This window comes from Malania oleifera, chromosome 1 (genome assembly GCF_029873635.1).
Source record: "Malania oleifera isolate guangnan ecotype guangnan chromosome 1, ASM2987363v1, whole genome shotgun sequence".
In the NCBI taxonomy this organism is placed as follows: domain Eukaryota; kingdom Viridiplantae; phylum Streptophyta; class Magnoliopsida; order Santalales; family Ximeniaceae; genus Malania; species Malania oleifera.
This window is the reverse complement of record NC_080417.1, coordinates 22,932,213-22,954,912: the sequence shown is the minus strand read 5'-3', so window position 1 is coordinate 22,954,912 and position 22,700 is coordinate 22,932,213. Positions and strand designations below refer to the sequence as shown.

At 36.3% G+C, this 22,700-nt stretch overlaps 1 protein-coding gene across 1 annotated transcript; it reads left to right on the top strand.

Annotated features, from left to right (window-relative positions):
* Positions 1-15,981: 15,981 nt before the first annotated feature.
* Positions 15,982-21,684, top strand: LOC131163026 (probable disease resistance protein At5g66900). Its single transcript, XM_058119724.1, has 5 exons — positions 15,982-16,804; positions 19,398-19,816; positions 19,914-20,272; positions 20,396-20,601; positions 20,691-21,684. Exons 1-5 carry the CDS (start codon positions 16,159-16,161, stop codon positions 21,518-21,520), a joined length of 2,460 nt encoding a protein of 819 aa, XP_057975707.1. The 5' UTR covers positions 15,982-16,158; the 3' UTR covers positions 21,521-21,684.
* The last annotated feature ends 1,016 nt before the right edge of the window (positions 21,685-22,700 follow it).

The following is a 22,700-nucleotide window of genomic DNA, read 5'->3' as shown; positions in this document are numbered from 1 at the left end:
TCTTATATGAGTTATCTTATAGTCCTTTTCATTATGAATTCTCCTACAAAGTTTGGTAAATTGTTCACATGATTCATTTTTATGTGCAAGAAATAACACCTATGTGAACCTAGAAAAGTCATCTACAATTACAAATGCATATGATTTACCACTAAGACTTTGTACAGAATTAGGACCAAACAAATCTAAATGAAGCATCTCAAGTGGTCTAGTAGTAGATATGAATTTCTTTTTCTTAAAACTAGATTTTTTTACTTACTCATTTGACATGCATCACGAATTTTATCTTTTACAAATGACATTTTAGGCAAGCCTTTTACTAATTCTTTTCTAACAAGTTTCGATAACAAATCCATGCTAGTGTGTCCTAAGCACTTATGTCATAACCAACTAGCTTCATTTACAACAGAAAAGCAAGTCACTTGTTGTGAAGTTAAGTTATCAAGAGAAGTAATATAAACATTTTCATGGCGATGGGTAGTAAAAAGCATTTTGTGATCTGATTTATCTTTTACTATGCATTTATCATTTTCAAAAGACACCTTATATCCTTTATCACACAATTGACTTATGCTTAGTAAATTATGCTTCAGCCTATCAACCAATAAAACATTATCAATAGTAAGAGACGAATCCTTACCAACCTTACCTACCACGATGATGCGTCCTTTCGCATTGTCGCCGAATGTCACATATCCTCCATCCTTGGGCATGATTGATAAGAATTTTCCCTTGTCGCTGGTCATGTACCGTGAGCACCTACTATCCGAGTACCACCTATCCTTGGAGGAGGACGATCTTAGGCATACCTCATCATCGTCTGCCATCAAGCACAGATTAGCAACCTTTGAGTTGCTGTGGTATGATTTTGAGTCACTGCTGCTTAATTTATCCCATGATGTCCCAGCCTTCATGGCTTTCTTCTTTTTCTTAGCCTTCTTTTTCAGTAGTGGGCAATCCAGCTTGATGTGCCCAACTTTATTGCAATTGTAACACGTGGGAGCATTTTATTTTTATTTTCTTTTACTAGACTCTCCCTTCTCAGATGTAGAAGTGGAGGTTTTCAATGCAGTAATTTTCTTTTCCCTATTGTGTTCATTGAGTCTCTCATTTATGGCCAACTCATAGGTGATTAGAGAACCAATCAATTCATCTAAAGTCATGGCCTTAAGGTCTCTACCCTCAGCAATGGTCGTAGCCTTGGCTTCCCAAACAGGAGCTAACCCTCTAAGGATCTTCCTAATCATCTCATATGTGGGATAGGTCTTCCCTAATGCATGTAGTGAGTTTATGATGTGTGTGAGTCTAGTGTACATACCCCGAATGGACTCACCTACATTCATCTTAAAGGTCTCGTACTCACTGGTCAACATATCTATTCTACTATCTTTCACATCCCTAGTACCCTCATATGTGACTTCTAACTTATCCTAGATTTCTTTTGCAGTGGAACATGTCATAATTCTATTAAATTAATTTACATCAAGACTATAGTACAAAATATTCATAGCAATGGCATTTAAACTAACAGATAGCAATGATATTTAAACTAGCAGCTTTCATATCATCATCATCATATTCATTCTCAGTTTTAGGAACTCAAGTGGCCCCCTCAGTATTCATAGGGACATAATTTCCCTTAGAGACGATCCTCCACACCTTCCAATCAGTATTTTGAAAGTAGATGCGCATCCTCTGTTTCCAGAAGGTGTAATTAACACCACTGAAAATCGAAGGTCGTGTGGAAGATGGTCCCTCAGGGAAAGGAGTCACGGAGTTATGAGTCATATGTGATCTTTTGCAAAATAACTGCTAGTCTATGCAACCTGTCTCTTATACCAATTGATACCTTTACTGTGATTCCAAGAGGGGGGGTGAATTGATATTTTAAAATTTATGCCCTAGGTGAGTATCCTAATAGCAGTATATTCACAACCCTATGATCAGTCTAGTGCAAGTAAAGTAAATCTATAATGACCCGAACAATAATGGTATTTAAATAATAAAAGAAAGGGAAATGGAAACCGGAAACAGAAAGAAGCAGTTGACGATGTTGCATTTTGGAAAGGATAAATCCTAGGAATCTTTCAGCTCCTTGTCGATGAATACAGGGGACTCGTCAATGAGGGTATAACAGGAGCTTGTCAACAAGGATGGGATTCGTCGACGAAAATATAATTGGGCTCGTCAATGAGGAAATACCGAGGGGATGATTTTGGGGTTTCTGAATTTCGTTGACGAAGGGGAGAATTCGTCGACGAATTTTTTCATCGACGAGGTGACGTGGCTCGTCGACAAAGGCCACAGTTTAAATAAGCCTAAAGTTCATTTTTGGCCGAAATTTCTTACGCAGAAGTTTTCTCTCTCTTACCCTGCGGTTTCTCCTCCTTCTTTCTTCGATTTCGGGCTGAATTTCCACTGATTTGACTATCTGAAGCCACCACGACGCTCCTGGGAAAGTTCTCTACAGTCTGCTGGAGCGGATCGTCAGTGGGATTGAGATCCCAAATCCAGGGTAATGATTTCTACTCAGCATTTGGTTAATTGACAGTTGTAGGAAGTGATATACGTATAAAAATACTAAACTTTAGTTCTGGGGAATGTTGTTTCCAGGGTGTTAAGTTAGGAACCCTGCGGGTGCAGGACAGATTTTCTTAGGGGCTTTTCAAGAATCAGGTAAGGAGATAAACTAAGCTAGTTCTTTTAAGAAAATGTATGTATATATATGGCATTTGATTTCAGGAAAGTAAATATGTTCATATATACGATTTATATTTGAGAAAATACTGTTGAAAATGATGGTATGCTGAATACATGAAAAACATGTTCAGTGTGGCATGAGTAGAATTTGTTATGAAATAATATTTTCTAGAAATGTGATTATAATACGGATTTTTATAATGGAAAACCGGAGTACAGGCCGAGATTTTTATACATGTTTGCCGGCGTACAGGCCGAGCTATGTGCATGATTTGCCAGCGTATGGGCTGAGTTATGTGTAATGTTTTTCGTTGTACGGGCCAAGCTATGGAAATGATTTGCCAGCGTACGGGCTGTGCTATGATATGATTTACCGGCGTACGGGCTGAACTATGATAAAATGTGGAATACCGGCGTACGGGCTGATGACTTTCATGATATACGTATATATGCAAAATGAGATGAATGATTTGAAAATTAATGATATGAAATATCCATGTATCACAGTTTCAGTATATGTTATATGGTATCAGAACCTGGTTGACTTGGTCTAGGCTAACACTTGCATGGTACTGTTGCTATGTGTCCATGGTTTTCGTGATCATAATATTTGTGTTAACGCCGTTGTACGGAGTGGTGTGAGATTGAATGGTCGATGTGGTTTTAAGAAGTTTGTGAGTGCCCCTGGTGTATGGACTAGGTCTGGCACACCCATCAGACTTACAGACTGTACTTTTGACTTTGTAGTGGTCGGCCAACCATTGTCAGGTCCCGCCTTTTGGTCACACAATCCAGTCATGTGGGGGTAATACATGACAACAGTCATCTAACCTACCATGAATGTTTTGTATTATTATTGTATGAGATGAAATATATTTATGAAAACGCAGTATGTTCTACCATGTTTTGATGATACGTATATGTTTTCCCAGATTTGACAGAATAGTTTACTGAATATGTTCTGTATGGTATATGTATAACACGGAATACTCATGTTGCCATGCACTGGTATTAGTTTATTTCCCTTACTGAGAGGTGTCTCACTCCAAAATTTTATAAACTTTTCAGGAGCCCCAGATAGGAGAGTGGGAAAAGCTCCGTTGATCTAGTACGGTAGATCTGCCCTCCTAGAAGGGTAAGTATTTTGATAGGGTCGGACGTATTTTGTGGAAATGGTCCTAAGACATCTTTTTGGGTTGAGTGTTGTATATATATATACAGTGATTGTAGTAACTATGGTATTGTGATGTATGGTATAATGAGATGTATATGATTATTTGTTTCCTGCTGCTTAGGCTTCTGTTATATGTTCCGATATATCCCTGGTATCCACAGGTCCAAGTGGATTATGATCTGCTGAGATTTATGTTGTTGATTTTAAGCACGTCGTCACAAAATCAATTATAATATCTACTGGAAATTAAATCATGCTCTTTAATTAACTACACATGCACCAGAACGCAGTAAGGAAAGTGACACGTAGAAATGTTATCGAGGTTCGTCCAATTGCCTACGTCCCCGCCTTGGCTAACAAGTACAAGGATTACCACTATAATTGCTCACTTAAATGGGTGGAATGACACCTAAACAAACCAGGTCAATTAACACAAGGCTGACCTCAACCTTTACAACCAATCTTTACTGGACTGGATTATCGCCCCCTCAGGCTACACCTGGAATTACAATAGTATTCTCTCAATCAGATGGTACAATGATTATGCTTTCACGTAACGCAGATATGTACCCAATATGCACATTCATATACACATCAATGATATGGATATAGTGTAAGCTCAGTGATGCAAATTATTGTGCTATCAACACTCAATATGATATAATCAGTGATATGCTCAAGAGTGTTCAAAACAAATAGTATCTTGGAATCTAAGCAATGCACAGTTCAGTAGCAAATTAATATACCAAAGATATGAATTAGATAATCAAACTAGTTCAATAAGAATTTCCTAAATGAAATACGCACAATACTAGTTTGAAAATGTTTTACTTGTTTGAAAAATAATTGCATAACAAAAACCAAGCTATTGGACACTTGCAACAAAGATGCAAATATCCTAAGCTCACTTAGCTTATCCCAACACAAGATTTATAATCAAAATCTATGGGATAAAACTTAAACTAAAACTCCCCAATAAAAATATTGCAAACAAACAATCAAATGGGAGTTTCTAGAAATCCTAGCAATCACAAGCACTCTAGAAATGTTCTCACAATCTCAGAATATATCAAGGAGGTGAAGATTTGAGAGTATTTGGCCAAAGAGTGTATTTTGAAAAGGGAGAATTTTGGCTAATGTAAATTGCTAATTCTTTTTCTAATCTTTGCAAATGAGCCTATATTTATAGGCAGGGGTAAAATTTTAACTGTTTGGGATATGTTGGGAATAATTAAAAAGTATCAAATAGTTAAAACATCATTAGCCCAATTTAATCCAGTTTTACGGCGGTTAAAATTCGGGTGGCTGAACTGAGGTTCAGTCGCCCAAAAAACACAGTAATAAAAGTAATTTAAATGAGTTCGGTCACCCGTGTCATGGTTTGGCATCCCAAATCAAAGTCAGTAGCATTGTTTTGTAACTTCGGGTGCCTGGTCCTATATTCGGTGGCCTGAACTCGTGTGTTCAATCGCCCGGGGCACTTTTTGAACTAAACTACTTGGTAGCTTGAGTTGGTGGAATGTCCCTTTCGAAGGGTTCAGGTGCCCATGGAAGATATCCACATTATTGGTCTGTCGCCCGAGTGCCCAAGTCAATTGTTGACTCTTCAACAATTCGGGCGCCTGAGGTGTAAGAATCCAAACTGTGATAAATGGGTTTAAATAAATAAGAGAGGGGTAAAATTGGTATTTGAACAGGCTTTGTCAACGAAGCCAGAGTTCAACAACGAAGGCCATGCATCTCTCGTCCACGAAGTTCAGAGGCTCATCGACGAGGAGAAGCCGAGGAATTTTGGGAAACTGGTGATATTAGGATTCGTCAACGAATCCACCATCTCATCGACAAGAAGACTATAGAGTCTCTTCGACAACGAAACCAATTCATCAACGAGTTTGCCTGAGTCAAAGGGCTATAAATAAAAGTTTCATTACTTCCAAGCTAAGAAAACTCAAATATCTTCTCTCTCTCTCTCTCTCTAGAACTCTCCCTACTCTCTCTCTCTCTTTCTCTCTCGATTTCTTCACCATTCGTCGCGAGAATCGTAAATCTGAAGTTACCACGAGGATCGTGGAAGGATTCTCTACAAGTTCTACAGATCAGAATCTCGTTTCAGAGATTTTCGAATTTTAGCGTAAAAAATCGAGGTAAGGCTCGGTTTTCAATTTTGATCTGGTAGTTTCGTAGGGAATAGTTGTGAGTATATTCTGTACTGTGATTTGTAGGTTTTGGAACTCAGTTCGCTGTTTAGGGGCCTTAGATTTTGGGATTTTCTATTCGGGGAAAAAATAAGGGGAATTGTATTTATATCGGTTATTTTTTAAATCGGACTCGGTGGAACTGTGGTTCACGGTCCTGTGTGTCTTTTGGCTACTCATTTGGAGGGATCTAACGGGGAAAACTATGGGGTTTTCATGATTACAGTTTTGGGAAAAAGGGGGCGACGGGCTGCATCCCTGGTTTTGTTGAAAACTGAGCGTATATGTTGATTTATACTGTGTTATTGTGATGGTCGTGCCTTGACTTGTTTAAACTGTATTTGTTTGGAAAACCATGATTTTAGATTACCAAATGGGTGTGGTTTGTTTGGTTATATGAGCATGCATGTGTGTGTGATTTGTTGAAATGCCAGTAGGAACGGGAATCTGAATTGTTCTAGGTACCAAGAGTGTCCGGCTCTATATGCGAGGGCGTGTGTTTATCGCCTGCCACGTAAGAAAAAGTGTCTGGCTCTATATCCGAGGGCGTGAGCTTATTCCGGTAGATCAAGCCGAAGGGTGTGGATCCACCAATTATAGCTAATACGCTGCCATGGGAGTTGGGGACTAGTCATGTGCTGGTGGCACCGTGTTTCATGAGTTGGCTACGGGCCAACGCCGTATGTCGCATGCCAGATTCGGGCCGAAGGGTGTGATAACACTGAGATTGTTGATCATATATGTGTGTGTGCTTGTAGGCACTATTGTGAAATTAGTACTGGACTGCATTTAACTGCGTGTAGGTTGTATCATGATAATGCTCAAATGCCACACACCAATATAACCTGTGTTCTTCTTTACTGAGAGGTTTCCCACCCCTACTGTACGTACATTTTTACAGGTCCTTCGAGCAACCGGAACTAGGGTCCTGGTGTAGGGAGTGTAGTGGCCGGTGTACAGCGGTTATTGCTTTGGTAAGTGCTAGGACTGTATTTTGATGGGTTTCCATTTTGGGATGTGTTGGGCACCCAGTTGTACGTAGTATGTTAGAGCCTGTTTTTGCTCTTGTATAGACTCTGGTATGGTACTGCATATTTGTATATAGTAAGACCTTTTCTGCTACGTATGATCTGTTGTGTTTGGATGTGTTAAAGGTGCCTGGGAACCCCACGGGGTCGGACCCTCATCCTTTGTACTGTATCTTTGGATGATTTGTATGATACAGGGATATGTTAGATTACATTTTCACCCTTGGGTCCCATTTCCAAGTTCAGGGCGTGACATGAGGAGTTTTGAACTCCAAGGGTTTGGTAGCCTGAGCCCTCTCAAATTCCTAATAATTGTTCAATTTAAAGCACAGACTTAACACTCCAATATATTATATGATATGTGTGAGAGTGTTGGGACCTAGAGTGTTGTTATGGTCTTATTGAGCTTATCATATATCCAATATGCATGATGTGCAGGTAAGATAAATACAAACCACAGCTTAGGTTACTATTACAGACCCATATTACAATAATTGAATTTTCAATTACAAATTAAAGTCTTCAGGGTCTTCTAGTTGCTTCAAGTGTCATTCCTTGGGATATTCATTTAAACCCGCTCAAATACTTGACAATCATCAAATACCTGAGTATTTGTCATTATCAAAATTGGGTGCGACCCATAAGGTCAACAGTATCTGATGTAGTCATATTATGCTGCATAACGTATCAGAGCAGAGGGAAGCTACTTGTATGGGACGGTAATCTTCCCTATTCTTGGGAACTTATGCTTGTAAACTTTTTGTGTGAATTTATGTGTATACGAAATAAACTATTCACATAAGGGCTTACTGAGTAAGGTAAGTGTCATGATATGCTTCAGTTGTAGCTATAGGTTGCATAAGGTATCAAAGCAGAGGGGTGCTACTTGTATGGGCTGGTAATCACCTCAATCCTTAGGAACTCTCATTTTATTAAAATAACCTGCATGTATGTGAGTACGGATAAAGATTGTTTTCATAACTGTGATAATTTTGTAAATAATGGTTATAAATTTGTACACAAACCTCATGATAATCACATACTAGTGTTAATATATTCCGACTTACTGAGATGTGTCTCACCCGATATGAAGTTCATCTTTTTTAGGACCTCCGCGTGATCGAGCTTAGCGAGCTCGGGATTGGATTTGTTGGCATAATATTTTTGTGAGAGGGTACAGATTTTGGTTTATGTTTTTAGTTTTCCTGAGATATATATGGATACTAGATGTTGGGAAATACTGTTTTGGGATGTTTATATAGTACTCTAGTATATTATTAAGGATGTTTATTTACTTTTCTACTGCGTGATTGAGGTTATGGTATCAGACACAGGTGATTGGATCACATCACACCCCCAAGCCCCACTTAGCGGGTTTGGGGCATGATAGAGTGGTATTAGAGCTTTAGGTTGTTCGGCTCTGCAGACTCTAGGATGAATTAATACCAGAGTATAGGATTGAGTTAGGATGAGAATAGAAATAGGTAGATTAAGATACTATTAGGAGTTCTGAGTTGTTTTTCGTGGCTTGGAGGCAGAAATCTCTTGACGTCTGGACTTCTATGATTTTTTGATTCAGTTGCAAGTTTCAAAAAACCATGGTAAATCCATCGACGGTGATGTTTCTGAGTACTGACCCCGATTTTCGATGTTCATTGATTTTTCAGCTTAATATTTATATTCTGACTGGTGCAGACATTGCCGTGGTGCAGGAGCAGATATTAAATTTATATTATGAGATAAGCAACAGTTATTTCTGGTTTTAGATTAATGTAATTATTTGTAGTTATTAAGTATATTGGAATATGTGTATAGGGTGGTTCCTTAATAATGGAATCTAAATAGAATTATTGGTTCACGAATTTCGAGGACGAAATTCTTTTAAACAGGGAAGAATGTAGTAAGCCAAAAATAAATAAATAAATAAATAATATTATTATTAATCAATTAATTAATTAAATATTATTAAATTAATTAATGAAATAAACAAATAAAATGAATAGTGTGGAAAAAATTGAAATAAAGATGTATATTAAGTTATATATGTGTATATATATATATATATATATATATTAAAGCTTCTTTAGGAAGTTTCATCCGAAATTCAATTTGGGATTTCAAATCGGCGCATCTCTCTCAATGACTCTCTCCTGCACTTGTCTATCTCCTCCGCCTGTCTCTCTCCCTCCTCAATTTCTCAACAAATACTCGGCCGATCGGAAAAAGAAAAATACCGCTGCATTCCTATTTCTGCCATCGACATTCGTATCAGAGTGGATTTTTAGTAGGAGCATCGTAGGCTCCACTCTTGGGGTAAGATAAACCCACTCTTTCGATAAGGTAAACCCACTCTTTCTTCTCAATTTATCTTAAATCTTCAACCTAACTAACGATCTAAAACCACCACGTGGTTCTAGGAGAGTTTCTCTACAAGTCTAGCGGAGTGGATTTTTGAATTGGGTTTTCTAGGCACCAATCCAAGGCAAAGGTAAGATTTAAGAAACTGAGCAAATTTGTAATTCAATTATTTATTTGAAGTTTATAAATTTAGGAAATATTAAAATAGTATTTTATTTAGGGTGGAATTGATAAATTAGAATTTATAAATTCAGGGTTCGGGTGAACGTCGCGGGTATAATTTCGGGATTCCTGGTGGCGTAGTTTTTTTGGAAACCAAGTAAGGGGAATAGATTAAGCTAGTAGTTTTTGTGAATTCACTAGTTAAAATGGAAATTTTATGTGTTTATAAATATATATGATTGACATGTGAGTTTTAAAAGAAAAGCCAACTATTTGAACCATGGTTTTTGAGCCTAAGGCTATAGATATTATTTGTAAAAATGGAATGATTACAGTAATGAGTTTTCTGGAAGCTGTGGGGATAATTCGATGTGTATCTTTAGTAAAATAGATGAGGAATATGGGTTGGATTACTATTTTAACGAGATATAATTATGCGTATTATTTGAAATGTGTGGCATGAGTAAAATGAAAATATTGAGTTGAGTTGTGATATATATATGACATGTTGGAAATACTGAAATGTATTGGGATTATATTGCATGTGTATTGTTAATTAGAGCATGCTATAAATGTTAAATTGTAATGTATGATTTGAGAACTACAGTAGACCATAGTAAGGCATGGTACTATTGCGTATGATTTTTGTTAGAGATTAGTGCACACACACGTCTTAGAGAGAGTGTGGAGATGGGATGGTCGATTGTGCTGTGTAGGGTAAAGATTCCCCCTAGAGTCTAGACTAGTGTGGGAAAGTCAATCTGACTTATAGAATGAAGAAGTTGTTTTCTGATTTAACTTTGGTGGGTCGACCAGGGTTAAGCCCAACCTTCAGGCCACACAACCCGTCATAGGGAGAAGCATGACAATGATTATCCATCTAGTAGTGAGTTATAAATGCATAATTGTTTAATTTAACCAGTGACTAATATGAGAACAAAACATGTGAATGCTGACGTGAATCATGAGTAGCATGAAATCAAAATAATATGAAATGTGAATATGAAATTTGGATGATATGAAATGTAGAAGTGTGAAATCAGAGTAGCACAAAATCAGAGTAATGTGAAATGTGAAAGTGAACTATTTGATGTGAAATACTAAGAACATGAAACGATGAGAAATGCAAAGATAACAAATACAGAGTAAAGTAAATATGTATTATATATTGTAGTATTATATGTATTTGGGGCAAAGTATGCTCTCCTTCCGAGGGCTTGTTGAGAAAGGCGAGTGCCCTGATTAGTATTTGATGTAGCCATATTGGGCTGCGTAACTTATCAGAGTGGAGGGAAGCTACTTTTATGGGTGGGTAATCTTCCCTATTCTCGAGAACTTTAACCTTTAAACTTTTGTGCGAATGTGTGTGTATACGAGATAAACTATCCACCTGAGGGCTTACTGAGTAAGATAAGTGCCTTGATATGCTTTAGTTAGCTATAGGTTGCATAGTATCAGAGCAGAGAGGTGCTACTTATATGAGCGGGTAAGTATCCCAATCTTTGGGAACTCTCGTTGGTAAAATATTTTGCATGTGCATGAGTAGGGATAGAATATTGGTTTTATAACTGTGATAATTTTGTAAATGATGATTATATATTTGTACACAAACCTCATGATAGCCACACACAGGTGTTAATCTATTCCAACTTACTGAAATGTGTCTCACCCGATATGAATTTAATATTTTTCAGGACCTCCGCGTGATCAAACTTTGCGGGCTCAGGGTTGGGTTTGTTGGCATAGTATTTTTGTGAGAGGGTACAAATTTTGGTTGTATCTTGGTTTATGTTTTTTGTTTTCCTGAGATATATATGGATACTGTTTTGTAATGTTTATATAGTACTCTGGTATATTATTAAGGATGTTTATTTATTTTTCTACTACGTGATTGAGGTTATGGTATCAGAAATAGGTGATTGGATCACATCACACCCCGGGCCCCACTTGGCAGGTTCGGGGTGTCACAGTATGGTATTAGAGCTTTAGGTTGTTAGATTTTATAGACTCTAGGATGGATTAATACCAGAGTATATGATCGAGTTAGGATGAGGATAGGCATGGGTAGGTTAAGATACTGTTAGGAATTCTGAGCTATTTTTCATGCCTTGGAGGCAGAAATCCCTTGACGAATTTTAGTAATTTTCTGATTCAGTCGCGAGTTTCAGAAAACCATGGTAAATCCATCAACGATGATGTTTCTAAGTACTAACCCCAGTTTTCGACGTTTATTGATTTTTCAGCTTAATATTTGTATTCTGACTGGTGCGGACATTGCCGTGGTGCAGGAGCAGATATTAAGTTTATATTATGAGATAAGCAATAGTTATTTCTGATTTTAGATTAATGTAATTATTTGTAGTTATAAAGTATATTGGAATATGTGTATAGGGTGGTTTGCAAATAATAGAATCTAAATAGAATTATCAGTTCACGAATTTCGAGGATGAAATTCTTTTAAGGATGGAAGAATGTAGTTACCTAGAAAACAAATAAAAAATAAAAAATAAATATTATTAATCAATTAATTAATTAAATATTATTAAATTAATTAATGAAATAAACAAGTAAAAGGAATATTGGAGAAAAAATTGAAATAAATATATATATATATATATATATTAAGTTATATATGTACACACACACACACACACATAGATATATAAATAAATAAATATATATATATATATATATATATATTAAAGCTTCTTCAAGAAGCTTCATCCCAAATATATATATATATATATATATATATATATATATATATATATGTTAAAGCTTCTTCACGAAGCTTCATCCCAAATTCAATTTGTCATGGAGGTTTTATCTCGATTGCTACAGAAAAACTTCAAGGAGGGGTGTATTGGCTATTTTTCTCACCCTTTGGGGGCTCCTCTAATTTCGCATTTACTCTATGCAAATGACATTTTGATTTTTCTTAATGGAGAGAAACAATCCATGCAGCATCTTATTAAACTTTAGTGTATCTTTGAGTTGTGGTTTGTACAAATGATTAGCAAAGAAAAAATAGCTATCTTCTTTTGAAAGAAAATTCCAATGTGGTGGAGGCGTATCAGATTAACGAGATTTGTGGAAGGTGTTTTCCCGGTCACTTACTTAGGTTTCCCGCTTGTTTTTGGGCAATTTACAATTAGATCCTTAGGGCATTGGTTCAAAAAATAAAAAGGAAGGTGGTGGGGTGGCAGCTAAAGCTGCTCTCGCAAGGTGGTCATCTAATTCTTTTAAAGCATTTTCTCACTTGTATGGTGACTCATTTGTTAGCGGTATTAGACATTCTATAGGCAGTCCACAAGAAGATGAATTCTATCCTCTCAACTTTCTTTTGGGGTGAGATAAATGGAAAGCCGAAAATGAAGTGGTGCTCGTGATGGTGGATTTTGGTGGAATTCAAAAATCTCTACATATGAAATTTGCATGGAGGCTCATGACTTTAGACAATCTTTGGACAAAATTCTTTGGTGCTAAATATGTGAAACAAGGACATATCTCCATGTTGGTTTATAAAGACTCAAGTTCTGGATTTTGGAAATCAGTCATGCGGATTTTACCTTAGGTGACGGAGAATGTGAAGCTGAAGGTAAAGAATGGCAAGGGTTCGTTTCAGTTTGATAATTGGGTCGCTAGTGGCCCGCTTTGTTTGCAATTTAACAATATTCAAAATTCTCTACTTAATATTAAAGATGTGTGGGTGGATGGTGTCTGGGATAGGCAGCACTTAGTGGAGTTGGTTGGTAATGACAAAACCGAAGAAGTCATACAGAATATTGCTTGTGGGAGACTAAGTGAGGATATTCTAATTTGGAAACTCGATGATAAAGGAAGCTTCACATCGTCAAGTGCTTGGGATTTAATTAGAATCAAAGGGCCACATGTAAGGGATATGGATTGGTTGTGGCACAATCTCTTGCCAAAAATGATCAGCATATGTGCTTGGAAAGCTCGTTTTGACAGACTGTTGATGGATGAGAAAGTTCAATCCTTGGGTATTGTTCTTGTTTCTCGGTGTAACTATGCGAGTTCGGGCAAATAGAAACCTTGAATCATGTCCTTTGCTCAAGCAAGATTGCTGTGAAGGTTTGGGATTTTGCTGCTACAGCTTTGAGAGTTCCTTGTACGAATGCAGTATCTTGGATTTGTTATGTTCAACAATGGTTTACACATGCTAAGAAATTTACTCATAGGGATGTAATCATTGGTATCTTTCCGAGTTTAATAACTTGGAGACTTTGGGTGCGTCGATGTAGAGTCTGAATGGAAGGTGCTAAGGAATCAGCTGAAGGAGTTTGGTTGGAAATCGAGGTATGGCTTAGGAGGATTTCGGAGAATATGAGATCAAGCAGATCCCTTTCCACTTAGGATAGAAAAGTTTTAAGTGCTCTTGATATTCCAATTATCACTCCGAAGGCATGGACTCCTTGTGTTGTTAGGTGGGGGAACCCTCGGGTTGGGTCCGTTAAGTTGAATGTAGATGGTAGTTGTCGTGGAAACCCAGGGACATGTGGAGGGGGTGGTGTGAATCGAGATTGCAAGGGGCTTTCCTGGGTTCTTATTCTTCCTTCTTTGGCTATGACTCTAGTAATAAAGTCGAACTTAGGGCACTGACAGAGGGAGTGCGAATGTGCAAATAAATGGGTTATATGAATGTGATTCTAAGGTAGTGGTCGATTGGGTTCGTTCTCGAAGATGCATGGTATGATAGTTGTGGGATTTTCGGGAAGAGCTTCTTGAGGCTCTTTCCATGATTAATTTTACCATTGCTTACCAATTTAGAGAATGAAATAAGGTTGTGGACTTATTGGCTTGTCAGGGAGAGAAAAGCACCACTGTGAGATATCTGAAATTTGTTTCTTTACTCTGTCTAGTTAGAGGCATGATACGCCTTGAAAAAATTGATTTTCCTATTTTAAGAGTCTAATGTGTCGTTTTATATTCGTTTCGTTTCGTTATGTTTTGATTTTTTCTGCTTGTAGATTGTTTTGTTGGAACCACAATATTCTTCTGTCATAAGTGAGGAGTTTTTTAATAAAGAAAGGGGGTGCCGCCCTTTTCCACAAAAAAAAAAATTGACGTATAAGATTACACATCCACAATCTGCAATAGCAATACACACCAAATCAGTAACTTATGCTTTGAATAATAATCATGTCAATGCATTAATATTCACTTATGGAAGTGAGCAAAAGACCTGAAAATATGCGTCAGTCATGTGTAAAGTTATAGAACGATGAAAATTATAGACATTGAGAGGAGAAGGCCTTCCTGAGCTGCCCAAAGAATTTTCTTGGCCATTTCATTTAATTATCAGAAGGACTAATGCAGTCGAGACCAGCCGAAATGAACTCTTGATAGGCCATGCCAGCAATCGGATCCTTCGCATGAGCCATACCCTACACATGCATGCACCCCAGCCTCCCCTCCATTTCTCCTTCATTTATTGTCGGAATTAAACAATAAATTGGGTTATTAAGTATCCACACCTTTGCCTGGTTGATTTCATTATTTACTCTCCAGCTGTGTAGCATGGCTTTGTTGGAACATTAATTGGGGTGGGACACATTTTTATTTATTCATTTTCACCAATTAATAAATTGGGTTATTAAGTTGACAATTTCATTTCCACCAATTAATTGAAGATTGAAATTTTTTATCAGCCCTAACAGTTGTCTGAAAATTCACGTGTCCGAGATACATATGCATGCGCACAAAATTTTTTTTTTTTTTTTTTATAACTAATTAAAACTAATCTCTTATGTATAATATATTTCTAAAAATATATATATGACGGACAGAGACATAGATTTAGTTATTAAGTTTTTAAACTTTGTAATAATTTATGAAATACTCGATATAAGATATTAGAGTTAGTCAATAGTAGGTTTGGTTTGATTGAGAGAGAAATATTAGTTTAAGAAGTAATTTTTTTATTTTCTATGTTTGATGTAACCCACAAATAAAATAATGACAAACATTTTTGATGTAAAAGTTTTAAAAAAAAATCCCCTAAAGGAAAAAAATTGAAAGAGGAAATAAAAAAAATTGCTCTTTTTTGAAAATATAATGCTTTAGATTTTCACTAAAAAATATATGTATTTCCATCCAATTAAACATCCAAAAATGAGAAAAATGTTCCCTGCGAAGCCAAACATGCCCTAACGCGCGACAACTTCAGTAAAAACAATTTTGAGTTTGTTGCTTTGTCAAATCAGAAAACCCCACATAAGAGAGAGAGAGAGAGAGAGAGAGAGAGAGACAAACAAAAACTTTATAATTTTTTTTCAAAAAAGATTTTTGACATTATCCCCATTGAATGCCCTCTTTAAAAAATTAGTCAAACGAGTATCGAAAACAGAAAACGCAGATGAGACCTCGCCAGTGCAATTGAATTTTATTATTCTACTATCTTTCTCACACAAATTAATTGCAAAAATTAAGACAAGTTGAAGATAGAGATTCCTCACAATGCAACGAAGACCACCACTTGCACTTCTGTGGGGGGCTTTGTGGAGGAAGAAGAACCCACATGGCGGTGGAACTCCTCGCCGGCGCCGTCGTAGGTGCGGTGGCTGGCGAGCTCCTGAAAGCCCTTCTCGACGCCAAAGACAGCGCGGTAAACTTCAAGTCCGACTTCAAACGCCTCGAATACACCCTCGAGTACGTAATCCCACTGGTCAGCGAGATCGAGCGGCTCAACGACAAACTGGACCGCCCCAGATCAGAGACCCAGAGGCTGATTATTAAATTGGAGGAAGGGAAGGAGATCGTGAGCAAGTGCTCGAAAGTTCAGAGGTGGGATTATTGCAGGAAGTACCGGTACTCGAAGAAGATCCTGAAATTGGACCAGTCTCTGCAGAGATTTTTCAATGTGGAGTTGACAGTTGGAGAAGCGAGGGATGTGAAGCAGCTTTTGGTGGAGATGCAGGACGCCATCCGGAAGCTGGACCGGCTGAGCGAGAGGAGCAGCAGCGGCGGAGGGAGTTGGTGTGGATCCGAGGGGTGCGCGGCGCCGGAGCTTCCGAGTCTTACCGTTGGATTGGAAGTGCCGTTGAGGGATTTGAAGAGTTTGATGGTGAGCAGAGATGGGGTGTCCGTGCTGGTGTTGTCCGGCGCCGGAGGATACGGGAAGACGACGCTCGCTTCTAAATTCTGTCGCGATGAGGAAGTCAAAGGTCTTGGATTTAAACTCTCTATCTACTTCTGTTTTTCTCCTAATTCGGTAATTCCCGTGATTTATTTGCTAAATGAAAAATTGAAAATGTAGGAACCAAGAGTTACTTAGGAATTAAGTTCAATAAGGGATTATTTAAGTTCAAAATTTAATATGATTGGATTCAACAAATTGATATAGTTTTTTAATTTTTGAAAAGAGTCGGAATTCACCCATATAACGATTCGTTCCAAATTTATTGATAAACTTCACTTATGCCTGAGGTATATCATAAGTGAGGTTTATTAATAAACTTGAGACGGAACCAATATGTGGGTGGGTTCCGACTCTTTCAAAAAAAAAAATACTTATGTCAATTACGAGTCAAAATATGTTTAATTCATTCATATTAAACTCATTTACAAAACTTGTTGAACTTATTTAATAAACTTGAATTAGATTTATTTATGAATTTATATGATAAGGTTGCAGTAGATTTAATAAATTATATTAGGGATCAGAAGCAGAGGCTATTTATATATAAGTTTGGTTAATTCAAACTCTGAATTATGTAAGTTTGTCAATTCAAACTCTATAATTTGAATTCAATGATAAGGTCAATGCTCAAGGTATAAATGTTAGCTTGGTGGGGTAAAAAGTCTCCAAACGGAATTAGTAAATGCTCGTTTTCATTTTTTTGTCTAATAAAATCCTAAGAACTTCTCATATCTCATGAAAGTGGTTCCAACATAATTAATCGCTCGTGAACATCTTGTAGTTTGGCTTAATAAGGGCTTGTAGCTGTTTGTTTGCATAAATGAACATATTAAAATAACTATATTTAAGGTTATTTTGAGTTTAGTTCAAACTAGAGTTTGTTTAAAATTTTAATAAATTGAAATATGAATGTGCAAAAAGAAAGAGCAAGCAAAAGTAGGAATGGCACATGAGCAAATGAAAATAATTAAATAATAGGAAGAACACAACAAATATATATATATATATATATATATATATATATATATATATATACATATAGATATGATTTTACATTATGTTTATATCTAGAGAATTCTTACAAAATTTGCATCTCTCCTTAACAAATATATGTAGATTATAGTTTATGTTGGGACTGGCAGAATTTTTATGGGCGGCCTTTATATACATAGTACTGATTTAATTCAAAAATTTAAGCCGTTAAATATTAAATCCTACCATTTAGACAAGCACCCGTCATCTACTTAATTTTTTCAACATGAACCAACTAACAAGTGAAATTCACAAATTTGAGGCATAATTCACAATTTTTTTTATTAAATAATAAATAAATCAATAAACTTAAAAATTTAAACCGATTGATTAATTCCAAATACCAAACAAAGATGCAAAATAAATTTTAAATTAAATAAAAACACACAATTTAGATGCAACGATTTCAATGGAGACAATTATGTCTAGTAAAAAAGTTTTAAAAAAATGGATCATTGTTGTAGTTAGCAGTGAAAAGCCTGCGCCGTGCAAATAAAATATAAACATTAAAAAAACATAATGCATTGGAAATGAATTTTATATATTCATTATAAACTAGTGTTTGAGAACATAAATTTGGAGTTTTAGATTTGGATTTGTATAGATTTGGATGAAATTTAATAAAATTTTATTTTATGTTCAATCCAAATCTACACAAATCTAAATTTGAATGCTAGAATTCAAACCTAACATAATTTTTACTGGCGTAAACTTGAAATAAAAGTATTTTCTAATTCATTGGTTAAATACTTTGTCAACTTTTCATTTTATCTTTATCACCTACAATAGGAAAGATAAAATGATTGTTGAAGATCACTGACCACCTTAATTTTTCGTCTCTCAACAAATTATAAAAAATAAAATAAAATTAGGCTATTCTTCAGTTTTGTAACATTAGTTAAAAAAATTAAAAATTTATTTGACATTATTCACTTGAGAAAAATAATTTTATTTTTCATTTATAATTTTTTAAGTAATTACAAAAGTGTCACCTTCTCTTCTAATTTTTTGACCTTTTGTAGAAAAAATAATATGTATATGTATTTTTTAAAATATTTTTTTTATTTTTATTTCTTATGTAATTTTTAGAAAATTTAAAATGAGGTGTGATTTTTTAATTATTTGGAAATCTAAAAAGAAAAAGGAAATGTTTTTTACAACTAACAATCTTTTTTCAAAACTTTTCAATATAAACATTGGAAAAATAAAGAAAGATAACATTTTTTAATTTTTATAGCTCTTTGGAAAATAAAAATTAAAAATTAAAAACCATTTTTCATAATTAAATAGGACCTTACAAAGTGTTTGCAAGCATAAATTTCAAAATATAAATTTAGATTTGTGTGGATTTTGACCAAATATGATACAAAATTTTACTAAGTTTCTTACAAACCCACACAAATCCAAATATAAAAGCTTTGAAACCAATACTTTCATTTCTCAGGCATTAAGGGTAGTTTCATTCCACAAATTGTTTGATAATTTCCCTAAACACACACTGAAGAGTATCATATTTTCTAATAGTATGACATAATTTATCGACTTAAGAACAAAATACGGTGCGAATGATTGCGATTTTTGAGCAGGAATGTTCAAGGAGAACATCTTCTTTGTCACCGTCTCAAGTGCACCCAACTTGAAGCGCATTGTGCAAGGGTTGTTTCGGCAAATGGGGTACGAGGTCCCTGAGTTTCCAAATGATGAGTGTGCACTTAGTGGATTGGGAAAATTGCTGAGGAAGCGAAAAAACCAGGAACCTATGATGCTGGTCTTGGATGATGTTTGGAAGGATTCAGGATTTCTTCTTTTGAATAAACTGCTGGAGTCCCCACTGCCAGGGGACTGCAAGATTTTGGTTACCTCAAGGTTTGACTTCCAGACGCTAGGTTTGACATATCGCATGGAACTGTTGAATGATAAAGATGCCATGACTCTTTTCCAACACTTGGCATTCCCAGAAGATGACGATAATGGTAACCAGCCAGATGAAGATCTTGTTCAAAAGGTTGCAAAGTTGGCCCATTGTTTGATTATCTACATTACGCTGTTTCCTTGCATGTTTTAGCTCTAAATTTTTTTTATGCTGGTGGGGTTGATTGCAGATTGTGAGTCATTGTAAGGGACTCCCTCTAGCGTTGGTGGTGATTGCTTCTTCGCTTCGTCAGCAACCTGAAGTGGTATGGCGAAATACGGAGAAGAAGTGGTCAAAAGGCCAATCAATATATGATTCTGATCCCACAGACTATCTGCTCAAGCGTCTCGAAATCAGCTTAGACTTCTTGGATGATTCGGTTAAAGAGTGCTTCCTGGACTTGGGTTTATTCCTTGAAGACCAAAGGATCTCTTCCTCTGTTCTTCTTGATATGTGGATCGAATTGTATAAACTAGACGAAGATGACGCGTATGTGAACCTACTCGAACTCTACTCCAGAAATTTAGTGAATCTTGTTATGAGCACTGGGTATGTTGTTTTCCTGCTACATATTTATGTTGACTAGTTCTTTTTGTCAAGCTTGTGTTAGGATCCTTGTTTTTCTATATTTAGGTTGTTTTTGGGATAAATCAGTTTTCGATCATCTTTCAGGAAAGATGTTACTGAGATTGATGGGTATTACAACGAGCTCTTCGCTGTGCAGCATGACCTGCTCAGAGAATTGGCCATCCATAGGAGCAGTCAGCAGAGTATAGAGCAAAGGGAAAGAATTTTTACGAGGGGAAACGAATTTCTCGAGTGCTGGAAGGAAAATGGGAAGCAGCCACTCAATGTACGACTATTGTCTATTTACACAGGTTTGTTTGCTCTTTCTATTCTCAAACTCTGTTTGTTTATTTCATCTCTAGCATGTTATTGCTGCTACTTATAATGAAACATTATGCAGATAGCACGATTTCCTCATGCTGGAACGAGATGGAACTTCTGACAGTTGAGGTTCTAATCTTGAATTTTCAGACTGGAAACTACGAGGTTCCCCAATTCATGGAAAAAATGAACAAATTAAAAGTTCTGATCATGACAAACTGTGGGCTTTATCCAGCAGAACTAAACAATTTCTCGTGGCTGAATTCTCTCACCAATCTAAGGAGAATTAGATTGGAGAAGGTTTCAATTCCTTCCCTTGACAAAATCAACGCAGCTCAAATGAAGAATCTACAAAAGATATCACTGATTATGTGTGAAATTGGTCAGGCTTTGAGGAATTGTTCTATTGAACTCTCCAGAGCTCTGCCAAAGCTAGCAGAAATTGAGATTGACTATTGCAATGATCTGAAGGAGTTGCCCGTGGAACTCCTTAGCATCATCTGCTTGAAGAAGCTCAACATCACCAATTGTCATAAACTGCATGCATTGCCTGAAGAAATTGGAAAGATGGAAAATTTAGAAGTTCTTAGGCTTCATTCCTGCACTGAATTATCAGAGTTACCAGAATCCATAGGAAGCCTAAGTAAGTTGTCTTTTCTTGATATTTCTGACTGCCTAAGCATAATGAAGTTGCCGAATCGAATGGGTGAGTTATCTAGCCTGAAGAAGATTGACATGAGAGGGTGTTCGAGCTTGGATGAGCTGCCAAGAACAGTTGCTAATCTCATGCAATTAAAGCATGTGATTTGCGATGAAGAAACAGCTGAACTTTGGAAATGTTTCCAGACCCATATCAGAAAGGTAAAGGTGCCCAAGGAGATCATCAACTTGGATTGGCTCCAGATTTGATCTTAATAAGAACAATATGCATTTTGAGAATTGTTCATGGAGTGTCTACCACAAGCTATTAGAAGCTTATGTTGATCAATGAAGTTTTTCTTACACTCTTCTTTGATGCCGTCAAATCTTAAAAGATGTACAAAAGGCAACTTTAAAAAAACAATGTTTGCTCCTTCTATGTTTAAAGAGTGCTATGGTATCAACAAGTTTAAAAACAAAAAAAAAAGAAAAAAAGAGTGAGCTATGGTATCAACAAGTTGGATTTTTTTTTTTTTTGTTGGATAATGAAAGAAGGTATATTAGATAGAAAGTAGAAAAGGTACAATAGGTGGGGGCAAAGAATCCACTATAAAAAAGCACTCACCACTTGGGGGAAAAAATCTCAAAATAAGACTAAAACAAAAATAACAAGAAACCCCCCTTTCAAATCTTTTCCATCATAATTTACTCAACTCTTCAAATTTGTTAATTCCCTTTGGCACTTCATCTATCGACTTTTACCACTATCCAAACACACTTCATTTCCACCAATAAGACTCAGCCTTAAATCTATTTTATCTAAAATATTTTGAGCTTCCAATTCCTTTGAAATCTCATTCGATCCATTGGTGCAAGCAAAATTCCGTCCCTTAACTGAAATTTATTCACCAACCAATAATTATCAAAAATAAAAACTCCCTCCAAACCTTTTGATGGGGGTGGTTGGAGATAATATAAATCTCATATATTATCATAGGAATTAGAAACATACCCACATTGTTCTCGAATCTCATCCAACAATCACCCCACCACAATCAAATAACTAATATCATCACTTTCTGAATCTGAAAAATCCTCTCTTTTCTTTACCGCCTTACCTTCTCTAGTCCCAAAACTACATCCAACATTATTCTTGAGGTAAAGGACTTCCACAATATTCAAATCTCCTTTAGAATCTCTCATAAGTAACTTTGTCAAGGGTGCAGTTACAGGTTTTATTCCAGAACGAAGCAAATCGTAATCTCTGTGTAACTACGCTTGTTAGGAGATTGTAGTGGGAGGGGGATTGGTGCAGTGGCGACGGTGGGAGATTGTTGTGAGAGAGAGATTGCATGTGGCGCTAAGAGATTAATGCAGCGGCAACGACTTCAAAGGAGAAAAAATTTAGGGTTGCGGTAGTGAGTTTTTTCCCAATTTATTATTAATTTAT

Bases quoted from the DNA above. Each gene is read 5' to 3' on its own strand.
- LOC131163026 (XM_058119724.1), top strand. From the start codon at position 16,159: ATGGCGGTGGAACTCCTCGCCGGCGCCGTCGTAGGTGCGGTGGCTGGC. The intron at 19,817-19,913 runs GTTGCAAAGTTG...GGTTGATTGCAG, and splicing joins ATGAAGATCTTGTTCAAAAG to ATTGTGAGTCATTGTAAGGG. The intron at 20,602-20,690 runs GTTTGTTTGCTC...AACATTATGCAG, and splicing joins ACTATTGTCTATTTACACAG to ATAGCACGATTTCCTCATGC.